Source organism: Biomphalaria glabrata, chromosome 12 (assembly GCF_947242115.1).
Source record: "Biomphalaria glabrata chromosome 12, xgBioGlab47.1, whole genome shotgun sequence".
NCBI lineage: Eukaryota > Metazoa > Mollusca > Gastropoda > Planorbidae > Biomphalaria > Biomphalaria glabrata.
The window spans coordinates 21140422-21160272 of NC_074722.1; the positions used below are offsets into that span (position 1 = coordinate 21140422).

Sequence of the window (19851 nt, forward strand, 5' to 3'; positions counted from 1 at the left end):
TTAATTATTTTGTTTCATATGTATTTAGTTGGTATATGATTTTCTATAATGCTTTTAAGATGGCTTTTAATGAAATTCCAGAGGTCATCGACTGGTTGGTTAATGTCTTTTTCTAATAAGAATGTTTGTTGAAAGTTTAATGCAGATTGGTGTAGTTGTGTTAGGTTACATTTATTCCAGAGTAAGATTTTTCTTTTGGGTTTTGTATTGGCTACTGCTTTTATCTGACTGTGTATTTTTATTTTATGATCTCATGGTCTGATAGACCAGGGATAATATCATAATCAACTACTAATCCTCACATTCTACTTTATATATATATATGTGTGTGTGTGTGTGTGAGCTGGCGCTCCTAGATCTAATTTTTGACCTATTTTTATCTGTATTTTAATTTGTAAAACTATATAGGCCAGTGCTTTTGTAATAATGTTTGTAATATAGTTTATATAGTTTAGTGCTGAGTATTTTGTAGTTTCCGCTATTTATAACTTTCTGCTAGTTTTAGTCTTTTTCTGTTATTTGTGTTTTACTTGTAGAGGAAAAGTAGTTTTTAAAATAGTTAACTAGTCTTAGAGCTGTGGATGTTCTTTCCTTTTTTTTTGTCCCTGGTTATTTTTTTGTCTTTGGCATTAGTGTTGGATTGGTTGTTATTTTTTAATTTCAGTTTATGTGCAGATCTGTAAACGGTATAGAGCCCCCATATGAGTTTAGAATACAAATAACTTTTTATCTTCCTTTTTGTATTTTGTAGGATTTAAATTTTAAGATTCTCTTTTTAATGCTGTTTAATTTGGTATATAATGTTGGATTAGGGTTAGGGTTTCTTTAGTAATTTGCTTGTTGTGTACGGCTAGGTACAAATTAGGGAAATCGGTAGTCCAGTTTAGTTTTAGATAATTAGCGTGACGTCATGCTCAACGATATGTTCGCGCTGACCAGTTATAGCTAGCTCCGGAACCACGTTAAGCTCTCTTTTGTCTTAACCAGTGGTCAGTGCTGACAGTGGTGCCTGTATTAAATTATTTTTGTGTGGTGTAATTTCAGCTGAGACCGCCTGTAAGTTGGAAAATGTTTTTATTTTTACTTTCTTTAGTTTGTATTTGTATTAATTGTTCCTACATCTACTGTTATAGTCTAGATGTAGACTGATTAGTGGAGTGACATCACTGGCTAAGTAATTCGCCATTGTGGTCTATGGTGGAACTGGAAGTTCCATAGACTTGGGTAGCGTCCCCCCCCCCTTGCGCCATCCCTAATAAATATTTTATTATCTTATGTTTCTTATGTATTTTTATTAATATTTTATTGTTAGGATAACCGCCCTATTAAGTTGGCAATTTGTCCTACTTTTTAATGTAAAAGATGGCTGCGCCCTAAGCATCGCTGTCATGGCGGCTTTTGTTGAGCCAAATCAAGCTTATGTTTATGGTAGTCTAGCCTGACCTGTGTTGGTTGTGGCTTAGACTTTAACTCATGTAATGCTTTTATTAGCTACATGTAGGTGTAATATACTAAGTCAATTCATAACCTTAGAAACAAGGCTTTATTTCAATAAAACACGACTGATACACACAATAACACAGTACAGACTGGTCACGATTCACAGACTACGATAATGCGAACACGATTACAAATACTAGCACGATTACAAGCACGGGTAACACACAAGTTCATTTAACGATCACTCCATTCACCCCTCCTTCATTTCTTTCTGGGTCTTAGGTTATAGCCATGCGTATGAAGGGAAGGATCCGGAGGTATCTCTGGCGTAGACTTTTCTCCTTGCAAGTCGTAACTGTCCTGTACGGGACTCGAGTCAATATTGGCCTCTGGCATTGGGTGGCTCCCCTGTGAGTCACTGATGACTTCTGGCTGGTTGTACATCATTGGGGTGGGACTCTGTGAATTACTGATAGTTTCAGGCACGTAGCGACTCCCTGGTGAGAGATCCAAAGAGTCACCGACCTCTTGAGGCAGAATACCGTTCTCTGGTTCGAAATAGTCGTTCGTGGAACTTTCCTTCGGCGCCAGCTGCCTAAGCGACACTGTCTCCTCCCGGCCATTTGGAAATCGTATATGGGCGTACTGTGGGTTGCAGCTAATAAGTTCAACCTCTTGTACCAATGGGTCAAATTTTGAAGATCTTACAGGCGACACAGATTCCCACTGTGATAGTTCCAACTTCCCTGAGTCCAATGCTAATAAAATAGCCTGCCACAATGTTTTATTCAGCTTTTCTATTTGACCATTTCCTTTTGCGTTATAGGGCGTTGTCCTGCTAGTGGCTATGCCCTTAGAATGTAGATATTCTGTAGTTTCTGTGGACATAAATGATGAGCCACGATCAGAGTGGATGTAACTGGGTGTTCCAAAGAGGAAAAATAACTGGTCGAAGCACTTTATTACTGTCTTAGATGTCATATCAGGACAGGGAAAAGCGAATGGAAACCGCGAATATTCGTCAATCATTGTTAACAAGTACTTGTTGCGAGTAGCTGATGGCAAAGGACCTTTAAAGTCAACACTTATTCTTTCAAACGGCTGTGTGGCCTTGATGAGCGTACCTGCAAATTCCTTATAGAATTGCGGTTTAATTCTATTGCAGGTTCTGCATTGTTGAATGGTCTGCCTGACCTCTTCAACCGAGAAGGGTAAGTTCTTTGACCTGACATAATGTAGAAGTCTAGTGACACCTGGATGACACAGGTAGTCATGGTACGTCTTCAGGCTACTTTGTTTCGTCATGGTTGCACAGTGCCCTCTAGACAAGGTGTCTGCTGCTGTGTTGGCGTTCCCAGGTCTATACTGTATATCAAACTTGAAGCTTGCCAGTTCCAATTTCCACCTTTGTATCTTATCGTTTTTAATTTTCTTGTCATGAGTGTCTTTAAATATGTATGAAATAGACCGCTGGTCCGTAATAAGGGTAAAATAATTGCCACACAAATAATGCTTCCATTTGCGTATAGCTTCAATTATTGCAGTTGCTTCTTTCTCTATGGCAGATTGATGCCTTTCACTAGGTGAAAGAGTTCTAGAGAAGAATGCAATAGGTCTTCCATCCTGATTTAAAGTGGCAGCTACTGCGATGTCAGAAGCGTCAGTTTCCACAATTAGAGGATGGTCATACTTTATGGTGAAAATTGCTGCTTTCTGCAATTCTTCTTTCAAGTCTTCCAACGCTGTTTTTACTTCTGTAGGTACAGGAAAAATTAGATTTTTCATTATAGGATACATTTTGTCGGAGAAATTTGGTATCCAGTGAGCATAATATGCCAAAAGTCCTACAATCCTTTTCTGAGACTTCAGATCTTTTGGAGGTGGCAAATCTCGCAGAGCTTGAAATCTATCAGGGTCCGGCTTCAAATGCCCTTTGGATATTTCATATCCAAGCAGCTTTACCTTCTTAGTAGCAAATACACTTTTACTTTCGTTGAAAGTTATTCCGTATTCCAGAGCTACCTTCTGAAAATGCAACAGATTTTTGTTATGGGAGTCTACATCTGTACCACATATTGTTACATTGTCGACATAGGCAAACGTGTCAGACAACTTTTCTTTTTCTATAATAGTGTCTATGGTTTTCTGGAAGCAAGCTACACCGTTAGTGACCCCAAAGGGTATTCTGCAAAACTGGTAGAGTTTACCACAAGCTTCGAAGGCTGTGTATTTCTTTTCGCTCTGTTGGATAGGTATTTGGTGATAAGCACTCTCCAGATCCAATGTGCTAAAGATTTCATACCTGGAAATTTTCTCCACCATTTCATCCACTCTAGGCATGGGGTAAGCGTCCAGGTAAGTAAATCTATTTATAGTTTGGCTATAATCAACGACCATTCGCTTTTTGTGCCTCTCATTGGTCGTGACAAGGACTTGAGCTCTCCAAGGTGATTTGGAAGGTTCAATGATACCGTTTCGTATCAATTTTTCAACTTCAGCTTTAATAAATTGTGTGTCTTGGAAGGAGTAACGACGAGATTTAGTAGCAATAGGTCTGCAATCAGGGGATAAATTTGCAAACAATTGTGGTGCCTCTACCTTCACAGCATTGAGCGAGCAAACATGAAATGCAGGTCGACCACCGTTGAATGGAATTATCAGTTCTTTGTGTAATGCGAGGAAATCTAACCCAAGCACTACATCAGTGCAAAGTTCATCTAGTAACGAAAGTTTGAATTGATTGTAAACTTCCCCTTTGTATTTTAGCGATGCAAGCATGTGGCCTCTTGTGACGCTTGACAGTTGAGATGACGCCATAGAAATTTTGTGCTTTGAACGTGTCACTGACCAATCGTACTCTCTTGGTATGTTTGAAGAAATGTAGCTTTCCCCGCTACCTGTATCAATTAGGGCTTTTAGGTTCACGCCATTTACAGAGATGTGTACTGTTGATTTAGTTAAACCAGGTACCGACGAAGTAGCAATTAGTGATGTTAGATGTGTAGAGTCCTTAATGCAGCTACAATCTTTACAAGATTGTCTTTTAATCTCGTGGCTAGGAGATGTTTTGACTTTTGTTTTGGTTATAGGAGTGTTGCGAGACCTGCAAACCTTCGAAAAATGTCCATTTTTCCCGCACGAATGACACATGCAGTCTTTGGCAGGGCATTTCGCTCTGAGATGCCGACTACCTCCGCAAAAGAAACATTTAGTATTCACTGTTGCGATTGTTTCTGAGTCCACCATTTCTTCGGTTGAGATTGCCGATGACGAAAGAGATGACTCTACCAATTGAGAAGGAATACTAAACGAACTGGATTCTTTTTGGGCCATGTCGAGTGTCTTGGCAATATCTAAAGCCATTTTCAAGTCAAGGGATCTTTTCTCAAGTAGCCTCTGTCTAATTACACTCGAACGCATGCCGCTAACAAAGGCATCACGAATGGCGTCCTCTTCATTTTTGTCAGCACTGACAGCTCGGAACTGACAATCTCTGGCCATCACTCTCAGCTTGTGTACAAATTGATCAAGACTTTGATCGACTTCTTGTTTGCAAGTTGCAAGCAAATGTCTGGCCAATGTTTCATTAGGGGCCTTCACAAATAAATTCTCAAGAATAGATTTTGCTTCTGAGTATTTAGAACAGGTAAAAATATACTGATATAAGGATGGAGACACAAAGTTGCATAGCAGGTCAAACTGTTCGCTTTCACTAGCCCCTACCTTCGTTGCGAATCTGTCAAAACAAGAAATCCAATGTTTCCATGTAACTGAAGCATTAGTTGAACTAGGATCAGCATCCAGTCTATTGGGACGCAAAAACTTGTCCATTTAAGAATGGTTTTATTGAAATAAATTGTAATATACTAAGTCAATTCATAACCTTAGAAACAAGGCTTTATTTCAATAAAACACGACTGATACACACAATAACACAGTACAGACTGGTCACGATTCACAGACTACGATAATGCGAACACGATTACAAATACTAGCACGATTACAAGCACGGGTAACACACAAGTTCATTTAACGATCACTCCAGTAGGTAATTGAAATTACCTCATGCTTGTATTGGGAGTAAGCTCTAGACTAGATCTAGACCAGTCTAATTAAGTAGTTCATTATTATTTTATTTTTCTTATGTGAATATTGTCTTATGTTTGTTTATTTTGTATGATTGCATGCTATAATTCCTGCCTTTTTTGCTGCCGCAGTTATTGCTACCGCAAATAGCTGCCAAACTGTTGTATAGTTCTGCCCTGTTGATCTAGTAGTTGTGAGGTTTAGATTAGAAAAAGTCAGTTAAACTTACAGTAGTTTGTTGTTTTAATAATAATAGTAATAATAATAATAATCTTTATAGTCCGTATGGAAATTTGTCTTACAATTTGTGCATTACACCAAACAAAAAACATTATAACTATAAGAAACCAAAGTGTACATTCACACCAGACTCACTAATAATTTACATGTGACAAAGCTTATACTAGATTGTTCTTACTTAATGATTTGTAGGTTATTATAGTTGTTTATTGTCTTGTAGGGTATCTTGGTGGATTATTGTGAATCGGGGTAACTAGTGGTTTTATTTGGCTTTGGTTTGTTGGATAGTGATTGTAGTTGTAATAGTATGGATTAAGTAGGGTTGATTAGTTGTTTAGTTTTTGTTTATCTAGTTGTTTTGGTCTAGTTGTTTCCGTATATTTTCGTTTGCACATATATTTTTATTTATTTATTTTTTCTTGTATAAATAAAGTGTATATAAGTTTGTTTTATAAATTTAGTTGGTTGTTTTACCTTTAGTTTGTTCTTTTAGTTAGCTAGATTAGTTTAGTTTAGTTCAATTGTGCTGTCTGGTTGCTTAGGCGACTCTAGCCCCTTGGTCGCAGACCGAGGTGCACAGATTGGACCCACCCAGTAGAGCTACAACCTTACAACCTGCCTACTGTAAAATGAATAAATGTTAAATGTTGAGCAGATAATATAATAAAAGGTCTCTCTCTCTCTCTCTCACTTCAGGACTTTACCAGGACCGAATTCATGGCAGACTAACAGTCCCGGTCTACTCGCTGTCCTGTCTTGAACTGCACTGCTTTACACAAACTGTGTCTCTTGTCCACGCAGGCTTATTACCATAACCCTGGTCCTATTCACGTGCAAAGTTCATGCCAGTACTGTCCCTTGCCCTTCGATATAGCACGCTAAACTGTATTACTGGCATGTGTCACAATGTCAGCTGATCAAAAACAGTTAACCTTATTGAGTCGCGAATAGTGTTTTAACACTGCTCCCTCCTCAGATTTGTCCGTCACGGACAAAATCTACCTCGCGACATGGGCGTTAGAGGTTTATCGACGCAGGTGGGGGTCGATCGAATAGGGTTACAACAATATATATATATATATATATATATATATATATATATCAGGATAAAATCATAATTTTTTGTGCGTTTTGTCTGTCAGTTCGTCTGTCCATCATGTTTATATTGAAAAAAAAAAAAAGAAGACTTAAAGCTATTGAAAACTGGTTAACCTTCTATTTTCCTTTCAAAACATAGAAATAGTTTTAAGTATGTATTATAGATTGTTCCGAATGTTTATATATATATATATATATATATATATATATATATATAGAGAGAGAGAGAGAGAGAGAGAGAGAGAATCTCAGATAAATCAAATACCGTTAATAATTTTTTTTGGATAATTTAGTATAAAAATTATATGTACCATAGCCTTGAGGAGAGATTTTCGTACCATACTTTGGTGTTAGGAAGTTGTTTTCTTTAAAAATCCGAAACATAATATTAAGATAAAATTAGGTTTGTAACGTTTAAGCTACAAAATTAAATGTAGTGTAATATAGAAATGCGATTTTAAATAAATAGAGTTAAAACAGCCAATTTGTGTAAATGAGAAGAAGATTACTTGTTTTATTTATTAGAAAAGTAATTTCAAACAGTTTTTTTGCGTTTGTAGATTTTTCGAATAAAATTCGGAACAATTTTGGTGACGATTTGTAAGATTATTAATGTCAAAACAAAATCCGGAACATTCTTTACCGATTAAAAAACTTTTGCTATGTTTCAGCAAGAAAATTAAATGTAAAATAAGTCTAACAAACCTAATAGCGGTTTTTCCCCTTACGGGGGCCACTAAAAAGTGATTTTCAATAATCGTTTCTAGTAAATTACTTTCTTATTTTAAAATCCTGAACAACCTTTTGTCGATATTTTTGAAAAAAAGTCATTTGAGATATATTTGTTTTAAGTTGAAAATACGGAACAATTGGATATCGATAATTAAACTATAGTAACGTATTTTCAAAGAATATAAGTGTAATGGAAGTCAATGATGTGATTTCAAACAATCATTTGACATAATTTATTTTTTATATAACAATTTCCGGAACAACTTTATAGTTACTGAAATATAATTCAGTATAGAGATTTTCATTTTAGCATTCATATGCTATTTACATAAAAAAATCGGAACAACATATGATTGATCAAATGTTTTCAACGTTTAAGCAATGAAATTAAATATAATATAAATTAGAAGAGCAAATAGACAATCGTTGACGTTGATTTGTTTTCACAAAACCATCCGGAACAATCTATTATAGATACTTAAAACTATAGAGATGTTTCGGAAGGAAAATTAAAGGTTAAATCAGATTTTCAAATGCTTTTAGTTTTTTTTTTTTTATCTAAACGTGACGGACAGACAGACCAACAGACAAAACGCACAAAAATACGTGGCTTTTATCCTGATGAGGCACTAAACAAAAAATAAATAAAATCTGATTATTTAAAAAATTTAAAGAAATTAGTTTGGCACCGTGCAACGCCACGGCGTTACGCGACTGCACGAAAGTCGCTGCATAAAAAGTCCATTAAAAAAATGTGAGTGATATTTACATACAACGTGCATTCTTAGCCTTTATAAAAAACATAAATGTTTTTTTTAAATTTTAGCAGTTAGTTGACCAGAAAAAACACCTTTAACTAATATTTATATTTGTTGTGAACATTTCTAATACATTTTATTAATATATTCCAGTTAGTGATACTTAAAATACAAAAAAAATTGTCGTTCTTTTTTAACATAATAGAACATTGCCTCCCTTACATCTACGTAATTGTTTTAGAATGTGTGTATTTTTATGAAAAAATCGCTTGCATAATTAATTTTATAAATTAAACGGTTTGCTTTTAGAAAACCAAAAGTAGCCGTTGCACCTAAACTTTTCATGTCGCATTGCATGGTGAAATAATATTTTTTTATATCCCTTCTAGTTTTCGATCTGAGTGTGACAGACGGACATTATGCACAAACATAATAGCGGGTTTTTCCCCTTACGGGGGCGCTAAAAAAGATTGAAATAAATTGAAATGAAATAGAACCATAGTAGCATACTTACTAATTTAAATAGTTTTTGACAAATTTCATCAGATCTATTTCCCCAAGCAGTTAGCTCCTCCCTGTTGTAACGTCTAATCATTTCATCGACCTGGATTGTTAAATATAATTACATACTGTGTTAAATTGTTTTAATTTGAATGACAGAATTTGAAAGCTTACATATTATTTCTCACTCAACGTCCATAACCCTTTAGATTAGTTTTACATGAATGTGTATCATGTCACGCTTAAGAGCACACAATAACGGCTGATCAGTAGTACGTCAACAGTCATTATTATTAGGTCACATGGCGTGTGGGTGGGAAAATTAAAAAGACCCTTCTAGATAACCTTGATTTGCATATAGACCTACATGATGGAATTATAGTAACCTGATAAATCTTACTATCACTGATCAAAACAACCAGAATGATTGATATAAGTTACTATACATCGTTGGTTTTTTTCGCAGTCGCTAGTTATTAGTCTTGTATTATCAAAAGCAGACAAAAGACGATGGCCTGCATTTCACAATGTATTATATTTTAACTCTGTTATTTTATGTCAGTCAAGTTATTATTTTACATGTGATTTACATTTTGGATTACTTATATTGTTGAATTGAGTTTTAAAGAATTAAACTATAGAAAATTATATTCAGTGCTGAGTTGCTTCATTTTATTCTAGTAGCGTGTTGAGTAGATCTATAGGCACCTCTGAGTCAACATACGTCATATGATTGTAGATATAATAAACAGCTCTCCAAACCCAATCTTGAAAATTATCATTAATTTTTTATCCCCCATCTCTTTTTTTTCCTTCATGCATTATTCTACTAGCCCCCCCCCCATTTCCATTACATTACGAACTGCCCCTGTCGGGCTGAATGAATAAACTCTACCTTAGTTGCCCCATTTTACCTCTCTTTATAAACAACGCAAGATAGACAACTAAACTCAGCTGGCAGGACATGTTATGTACTTAATTCAGATACGGTGATCATGAGTTAGCCCAGGGTTTATTCATGGACCATTGTCTGACGTAACTTTCGTTACACTTTGATGGTCTATTGCAGTGTCTTCAACCTTTTATGGCCTACATCCTCCTTTTCGTACTTTTTCTTCTAAAAAATCCGCCAGCAACCCCATTTAATAAAGAAGGTGAGTGTCTGTAATTTTAGGCACCGGATAATTAGACACTGGTAATTTATGCACCGGATAATTAGTCACCCGGAAATTAAGGTAAATCGGGCACTTTTTGACAAGGCGGAAAATTAGGCATAAGAAAATTAGGCACTCTATAAATAAATAAATTACTGTAGACAATTAAACATAACAATTAATTAACAAAGACTTCGTGTTGATATAAATACACATTGAAGACTATCCTTTTATTATGTCACATCCTTTTAAGTACATTCTAAAAAAAAAAACAACAACCACAAAAACAATGGCGCAATATAAACATAGCACATTTTTACTTTTAAAGTTCTTGTCAAAGTTCTTATCACATTATTTCTTTTAGTGGCCCTGAGTCGTAACCTTTCTCATTATCCAGGCTCTCTGCAAACTGCACCACACACAACCAACTCAAAGAACTTGACAACTCAGGGCTCCAAGTAACGTAAAAGTTTAATGTTCAATGATTTACAGCCAATGCTGTACTATTGGCTAAAGCAAAGCACTGACTGTACAAAAACTTCGCCTCTTCCTTGCCTTGTACACTATTCTCTGTTCCGGACATCACATCGAGCTGGTTCCAACTCTCCCGGGTACGCTATTCTGCCTCAACGTGGCACTCGGGTGAAACGATCATTTGAGGAAGTGATTAGGCTAAATGAATAGCAAAACAAAACTCCTATGGGAGTGTCCAAGGAAATGCGAGGGCTTTGAAAGAGAGCTTCCACGTCCCTGTCGATAAGCTATGCGCCATTCTTCAAGGGACCGTTACGATAATGGCGAGTCCTGCGCGGTTAACTTGGTACAACATAGGAAAATGGCGGAGGTTCCCGGTGTACTCGGCCTTCGGCCATGCATTCTAGTCCATGCGCCCGGAGTGCCAGATATATCGGAAATAGCAATGCTTTACATAGGCATTGACTTGGATCTCTTCCAGACAGAACGGTTGTTCAAGCAGGCTTAGCCTTCGGCTCAGCTCTTGTGACAATCAAACGGTTCCAACTCTACATGACTTTGCCTCGTACTTATGACATTGCGAGGTAACGTGAAGTGACTTATATAGGATCCCTATATGCCTTCTAGAACCGGATGGAACGTCACTTGACCATTTTGGCTGATCACAAGTTTACATTTGACATGACTTGTGTGCGTACTATTTACAACACAGATCCTTTCGAAACTGACATGTACTGTCACTCGTCACGGTTGACCGCTTGTCTTGCTCTGGCCTGGGGCTATTTTCGTCGGCAAAAAACACACACTGAAGTATCCCCATCTGTGTCACTACCAGGCTTATAACAATATTCTTTCTAATAGCGTCATTAAATAGCAGGGCCGGACTTAACCATTGTGGGGCCCTATGCAAAACGGATTTCGGGGGGAGGGCAAGTTTGGATAGGGATACGGATAATTAGTGAAAATTAAGAGTTTGTATTGGAAAATAAATTCGTATTTGCATTTTATTCATTCTTTACTACGTACAGAATTACTTTATGAGCCATCACGCTCAAAAGCAAGAATTACCAAATGTTTTAATCTATCTTCGAGAATTGTTGACCTCAAGTAATTCTTCATTAGTATGAGGCGCGAGAAGCTTCTTTCATCAGATTCCACAATTATATATAGTTCGTCCATCGTGGTTCGATGATGACCACTTTGTCATCCAGGGGTCTGAGAGCTTTGCACTGGGGTTTAATGCCTCCTCGTGTGGCTGGTGAGACCTATGTGAGCCCAGAATGTTCGGCCGCACACTGGGCAGGTAATTCCAGCTGGAGCTAGTGTCGTTTGCCTTGCTTTTCTTCTCTGGCGTTTTTTCTTCTGCCAGCGTTGCTCTCTTTTCCTCAGCAACCTGTGCGCCAGTTTTCACAGCGCGACGCCATGATGCTCTGTCATGTACCTCTGTCTCCCAGGTGCCTGGGTCTATGCTGAACGCCTTAAGAGAAGCTTTGAGGATGTCCCTGAAGCGATTTCTTTGACCACCTTGCGAGCGCTTTTCTTCGCTTAGATTCCACAATTACGGGTATTGCATAATGCCGTTTTTTTTTATCGCGCGTAGGATTGGCCTTTTTTATATTGAGTGACGCCCCAAAATGACAATTTTTGTCCATATATTTCCTGAGGTTTGCATGAGTTTTAAAAAGATTTTAATAATTTTTGCAATGTCAGAAGATTTCCAGTAGCTCCTGTTAAATCAGGAGGCAGCGTGAAATCTGTTATAAGTTATAAAATGGTTTACTTTAATAATTTACAACTAATATTAGCGCGGGTTCTCTAAAAGTGCGGGGCCTACTGCGGTCGCATTGGTAGCAGTAATGAAAGGCAAAATAGCGGCGTCGTTGGTCGACTAGTATTCAAATATTAACCTAACTAAGGTTAAAAAGCATTTTAGTTTTATGTACTTGTTTGCTTTGTAAAAATTTCTTTAAATGAACCTTAAATTTTGAACAAGTGCCTAAGAAAAATAGAAAAATATCTTGGAAGACGACGGCCACCCGCTCCATTAGACAGAACTACGTCTGGTCGTCGCGAAGTGGGCGACTGCTGTCAATCAAAACCAGAACGGAGTGGTACAAAAACTCGTTTGTACCTCACTCGGTCAGACTCTATGACCGCCACTCATTGATCAGGGAACAAGAAAAGCACCAAGATACCTGTGTGTAGTCGCTGAATGAACTCTTTATGTTGTGTCTGTTGTATTTAGGTGTATTTTTCTGTTGTGTTGTCTTTATATGAGAAAAGAGTTCTTGTAATCAAAACAAATTTCCGTAAGGATCAATAAAACAGTCTTAGTCTTAGTCTAATGTTTTGCTTGATTTTTTTAAAAAACCCTGAATCTGGGGACTACAAAATAACTTTTCATTTATTATTAAACGTAAATATTTTAAGTTTTTAGTATGTGTTTACTGCACTAGCAGATCCAGAACTTTGGAGCGGGGGGGGGGGGAGTTTCCAAACTCTAACCCTAACGCCCAGTAAACCCTAACCCAATGCATAAACGTGCGTATAACACACACACACACACAACATATCTATATTATAAAGTAGAATGTGTGGTGTATGTATGTATGTTACTTATAGACATCAAAACCGCTTGACCAATCTTGATAAAACTAGGCAGGAATGTTCCTTGGGTACCAACTTAGACCTTAGTGAATGTATTGTAGCCCTAAAACAAATGTAAGACCCTCAAAAAAAAATAAAGTTGTCCAACTCTATTACAGCTATAGTATTTTATGGATCTAGGCCATGTCTACAATGTTGACATAAGAAAAGATAGAAAGGATTTAGACCTAGATCTAATTTTAAGAAATACACTTTGCGCAGATAGTTTTTTACTTTGACACATGAAAATACAAAAGAAGATCCATTGATTTCATTATATAATAAAATTAACCTTCAATTTTGTGTTTCAAAATCATTTTTTACATTAATTAGTTCCTTATATCTGTGATTATAGATTTCCTGACGAACATTCTTTCATTAGACAATTCCGTAATGAATCGCGTACTAAATATTAATTCGTTTAATTGTTTACTTTATAATCCCATCCCTAGATCTAAAACTCTAATTCAACTCTAAGATGATAAAACTTCTCTTCGCACAGATTAAAGTCCATTCATTTCATATTTTGATCAAATAAACATTCAAATTTGGTTTTCTAAAGCTACATTCACCTACGAAAGCTGCGAAGCCGAATTGAGATAGGCCTAGATCTATATTCATTCATGAATCGCGTACTAAATATAATTATTTATTTTCGTAGCGAAAGAGAAATAACGTGAAAGGATCATTAGCTAAGTTTAACATACATATAAATCCAATCCACTAGATTATTCAAAAGCATTTTTTACATAAATTAGTTCCTGATATCTACAGATTTCCTGGCGAACATTCTTTTATTAGACATTACCAAATGGTTACACATTAACACATCTCTCTTCTGTCTGAGGTCTGAGTCTATTCCTAGGCCTAGGTCTAAAACTCTTACTGAACTCTAAGATGATAAAACTTCTTTTCGCAAAGATAGTTTTATGCTTTAACACATAAACATACTAATTATTGTCCATTCATTTGATATTTTAATCAAATTAACATTCAAATTTGTTTTTCTAAAGCATTTTTAATACATTCGTTCGCGGTTCGCTAAAGCTGCGTAGCCGTGTTGAGATAGGCCTATATTCATTCATGAAAAAAAGTTCATGCATGCGCAGCACAGAACTCTAGATTAGCGTAGATTTAGATCTACGTCTACCTCAAGATCTACTTTATACTTTATACACATGAACATACAAAATTTAGTCTATTCATCTCAAATTTTAATCAAATATATGTAGGCCTACAAGCAAATGTTTTAATTTGAAAAAAAAATGGATTTAATTAAGCCTATTAGCTATTTTGATTTGATAGCTTCATTCACACTATTTTTACATTGACACATTCGCTTTACTTATTACATTATTATTTCGTTTAATTGTTTACAAAACACTCTCAGTGACTATATCGACAGTAATGCGCAAATAAAGACCCGCGGGTCGCGGGTAACATATGTCTAGTATATATATATATATATATATATTATAAAGTAGAATGTGAGGTGTATGTATGTTACTTATAGACATCAAAACCGCTTGACCAATCTTGATAAAACTTGGCAGGAATGTTTCTTAGGTACCAACTTAGACCTTAATGTATGTATTGTAGCCCTAAAACAAACTTAAGACCCTAAAAAAAAAAAAAATGTCCGACTCTATTACAGCTATAGTATTTTATGGATGTAGGCCATGTCTACAATGTTGACATAGAAAAGATCGAAAGGATTTAGACCTAGATCTAATTTTTAAAAATACACTTTGCGCAGATAGTTTTTTACTTTTACACATGAAAATACAAAAGAAGATCCATTGATTTTATTATATAATAAAATTAACCTTCAATTTTGTGTTTCAAAAGCATTTTTTAAATTTATTAGTTCGTTGTATCTTGACTGCAGATTTGCTGACAAACATTCTTTCATTAGACACTACCGTAATGAATCGCTTACTAAAAATTAATTCGTTTAATTGTTTACTTTATAATCCCATCCCTAGATCTAAATCTCTAATTCAACTCTAAGATGATAAATCTTCTCTTTGCACAGATAGTTTTATACTTTAACACATGAACATACTAATTATAGTCCATTCATTTCATTCATTTCATATTTTGATCAAATAAATATTCAAATTTGGTTTTCTAAAGCATTTTTAATAGACTGCATTCGTTTACGAAAGCTGCGAAGCCGGGTTGAGATAGGCCTAGATCTATATTCATTCATGAATCGCGTACTAAAAATTATTTCGTTTAATTGTTCACTATATTATCCCATTCATTTAACAAAGCTATCGCTCTTTTCGTTTTTAATAGATATGAATATATCGGCTTCGGGTAAACCCATTTTCGCAAAACTAATTTTATTTTCGTAGCGAAAGAGAAATAACGTGAAAGGATCATTAGCTAAGTTTAACATACATCTAAATCCAATCCACTACATTAGTTAACACAAACTTAGACCCGCAGGCCGCGGGTAATGCCAGGCTAGTATATATATATATATATATATATATATATATGTGTGTGTGTGTGCGCGTGTGAAAGAATAAAATAAAGACTCTTTTCTAACTCTTCTGGAATAAGTAGAGTAGAGATCCAACTGATCATCTAAAAACCTAAAAACAGAATGGAAACCTCCCAGACAGTGTCGGTGGCACCTGGTGCAGTAGCTCAGAGTGCCATCTCTTCTCATCAACTTTCTTCAAATATGTTCCAATATTGCTAATTAGTTCTTTTTGTTGGAAAAATACAGTGAGCTGATTACCCATTATTATTGATTTTTACTCAAATGTAAAATGAGTGTCAATTATTATCAATTTTTATCAATATTATTATTATCAATTATATTATAAAATCCCACTGTTTATGACATTTATTCAAATGTTATTGCAAATTTTACAATGATATTTAATTAAAATTAGAAACAGACCAACATCACCTCAACAAGTTTCTTTTGTTATACGTTAAGACTTTAAGACAGAAGTGGTTTAACGTTGTGCTCTGACATTTAAACTTAAACTACCATCTAGACCAGAGGTGGGCAACCTTTTTCTACCTAGGGCCGCATTAAAAACAATTTGGGGACTGGCGGGCCGTATAATTTTTTTTTTTACTCCCAATTAAGGAATTACAACAAGAGTTAGCAATTTCTTGAACTAATTTTACGAACATTTTTTAAAATTTTGTCACAATCCCAACATTCCACCACAAATGTACAATTGTACTTAATGTGAAGCATTTAACTGTTTACATCCGTGCATAATGTTCTGTAACTGTAGAACTAGCTTATTAGTTGTTTTGTTCTTGCGACTGCTGTCAAATTACAGTCAGTGAGCATCGACCTGTCCTAATCTTCGTTTACTTTAAACTTTTTAGAATGACGTTTAAAGACAATGTTTCTTTAGTCTCTTCATGATAAGTGATAAGAATTAAAAGTATCAATGTTTCTAGGTCTATAGATATTTACAATTATTTATTTAAATGTATTTGCATTTGTATATTTTTAATGTGTGGGCACACTTGATTTCTATAGGAGTCGGCGGGCCGCATAAAACACTCATGTGGCCCGCGGGTCGTAATTTGCCCACCCATGATCTAGACGTGTCTAGGCATGATTGGGTATATATCTAGATTTTTTAATATAATTATCTTTTCCGATGTTTCTGCTTTTGCCAAGATATATTTTTTTCAACTTGGTTTCACCCGGTGCTCTAAGATACCTCTCCCCAACAATGTCGATTAATATATTGGAGTAGAAGAGCTAGGAAATTGTAAAAAAAAAATTGCCCGCACAAATAACCGGTTTCCCATGCGAACAGCATAGTACACTGTTACCCACTAGTAGGCCTACTAATCCTGATTATAATCGCTCTATCTACTTTATAGGTCTAGCTAGACTATAGATCTAGAATGTAGAATATATTTAGAATCTAGTGCTATAATAGATCTAGAATATATCTAGATTCTGGGTATTCCAGCATGTATTCATTAAAGAATTATAACGTTTAGGAACATTTTGCATACTGTTCTATAAGTCTGAATCATAGACAGATTAAAATCAACAGACATGAATTTTTTCGATCTAGGATTTTTGAAACATGATCATGGAAACTAACGGGAAATGACTTTGTTTCATATATTAGCGTGAATATATATAGTTATGTGATTAATAGCCCATTCTAAAGAAAATCCGAGAAATGATTTTGTATTATTTCTAAACTTTGAAAACTAAAGATCATTACTTTTCTAAGACAGAAAAGATTGATTGCGGCGACTTCCATTAGAGCTTAAAAAAAGAGTTACGTACATAAAAATTTATATATATATATATAGGTCTGGGAACCGATCAGTCACGGATAAGAATTAGTTTCCGGTTTCCAGTCTAGATATAATATACAAGTCTATGGTCTGAATCTATCACAATACCATGGAACTATACTACAGGAACGACTTCAAAACAGGTCTTTGCGACATGCTGTCTGCGCATCCTGCACTGTATTAAAAAAAATACAGAGACGAAGGATTTTATGCTTCAAACGCGCGCGATTTATCTGTGCTGATTAGAAAATGTTTTTTAGCTCTTTAAAAAGAAATTCTTAATAACTTCATCCATTTTCAGACAAGCTGTTATGGTAGATTAGAGTAAGAGATCATCACAAAATATTTTTTTTTTCATCCTACTTAAAATTATATGTTCTCAGGGTTTTTCTACTAGATCTGGTGCAGTTTTATGTCTTACTTGCAGAGGAGCCTACTATTACGCAAAAGCGGAACCGTCCCGCTAAAATATAAAAAAATAAAAAAATAAAACTCACATGTTACGCCGTTTCTGATTGGCACTTTTATTTTGTTCCGCAAAGTCCGAATTCCGACGAATAAATTTTCATTATTTTTTTTATTAATGTAAAAAGAAAATATTAAATACAAAATTCATTTATTGTTTATATGTCGTCATATTGTGGCCTACATTTGGTTAAGCTAAGCGCTAATGCTTCGTTTATTCAATGACAAGGGTCATTTATAGTTATGCCAAAACATTTTTCCGATATGTCTCTTAACACATTGATTTCTAAGGAAAGAAAAGAATTTAATAAGGACAAGGATTCTTGACTATGTCTAAATTCTAGAACGAACTTATTTGAAAACTTGGCATTGAATGTAGATCCAGATCTACTGCCTATTTGATCTTCTAGGTCTAGATCTAGATTGAAGTTTTAGTCTTGACTTAATTATTGATCTACATCTATCTATAAATTTAAATCTATTCAGGATGAGATTTACATCTAAATCTACACGAGATCCAGTAACTAATAGATTTAGGCTGAATCCTAAAGTGTCTCTTTCTTCTCTATGATGACTACGTTAGATCTAGATATAGATGTGTATGTAAAAGGATTTTTTGATACTACTAATTAAGGCAGTGAAACTGAAAAGTCATCATTTAGATTTCAAGCATTTATGGGACATAATTATGATATATTACTTTTTTTCCCCCAGTATTTTTCTAATTTGTGGTATATATATAGATTTTATAAATAATAATCGGGATAGCAATGTTTCTAAAGCAATATCTGAAGTTTAAATATTTGCGCGCAATGTGGTTAATAAGCTTTTAAACACGTATGCCTTAAAGTTTCTTTGTAAGGCCCTTTGAAAAACCCCATTTTCAACATGAGTTTTCCTCATTCTGGGTCTTGATGGTAGGCATGTCTGTTACTCGTATAATTATTTTTTTTTGTCGACAGCGCAATATTCTGCTATTTTGTAACAAAAAAAAAGTGCTTATAAATTGAAATCGTTCCTTCTTAACAAGATTAATATACACACGTATCCATGTAGGCCTTTAAGTTAAGTATTTGATTATGTGTATGTTTATTTCTCTAGTTTAAAAAATGGTACATAAGCCCTTCAAACGGTGACAGAAAATTACAAAGGCATAAGATTTAGAGCTAGGTTCGTTCCATTAAGCGTAGACTACATTCATCATCATCATCATTCCTTTGGGTTCTTCATGGAACATAGGGCCTCGACAAAAACACACCACTCTCCACGGTCTCTTGCTAGTTTTTTGATGGTTTCCCAGCTCTTCCTGGTCCTCTCGGCTTCTTCTAGTACACTGCGACGCCCTGTTTTGGTCTTCCTCTACGTCTTGTTCGTTGGGGGTTACACTCTAAGGCCTGCCTAGCTCTGTTACTGGTATCTTTTCTAAGGGTGTGACCAATCCATCTCCACTTCCTCTGTAAAATCTGCATTTCTATATTTTTCTGTCCACTCATCTCCCACAGTTTGGTGTTTTCTACTTTGTCATACCAGTGTATTTTTAGGATATTTCTCAGGCATCTGTTGATGAAGGTCTGTACTTTTTTGTTGTCGCTTCAGTTGTTCTCTTTTTCAGAACCATACAGTAGAACAGCCTTGACATTAGAGTTAAAGATTCTTAGTTTAGTCTTGTTTGAGATGTGAAATTTCAAGGTTGGTTTTAGCTGTATAAATGTCTGACGCGCTAGATTTATACGGCGTTTAATGTCTTCATCTGTTCCAACTGATATACTGACTACACTCCCAAGGTATAAAAAAAATTCTTCTTGGTCTTTTGTCTGAGAATCCAGTATACAATTTGTTTATTGTTTACTTTAAGTACTTTTGTTTTTTTGGTGGTTTATTTTGATGCCTACTCTTTTTCCTACTTCGCTTAAAGCTGTGACATTTTCTTGCATATCCTGTAGTCTGTGTGA

General features: G+C 35.3%; 2 protein-coding genes across 7 annotated transcripts in view; both read right to left on the reverse strand.

Moving 5' to 3' along the window:
* LOC106069841 (lysophospholipase D GDPD1-like) overlaps nucleotides 1-19851 on the reverse strand; it is a 256943-nt gene that overhangs the window by 71238 nt on the left and 165854 nt on the right. For 5 of the 6 annotated variants that reach the window (XM_056006398.1, XM_056006396.1, XM_056006395.1 and 2 more), the window contains one exon: nucleotides 8869-8958. The exons of the other annotated variant lie outside the window; for it this stretch is intronic. In XM_056006398.1, coding sequence (XP_055862373.1) covers nucleotides 8869-8958 — 90 coding nt within the window. The remainder of the gene's footprint in view (nucleotides 1-8868; nucleotides 8959-19851) is intronic. 6 annotated transcript variants of the gene reach the window in all.
* The window catches only part of LOC129922068 (uncharacterized), a 94957-nt gene that overhangs the window by 56835 nt on the left and 18271 nt on the right, over nucleotides 1-19851 (reverse strand). The window lies entirely within an intron of this gene.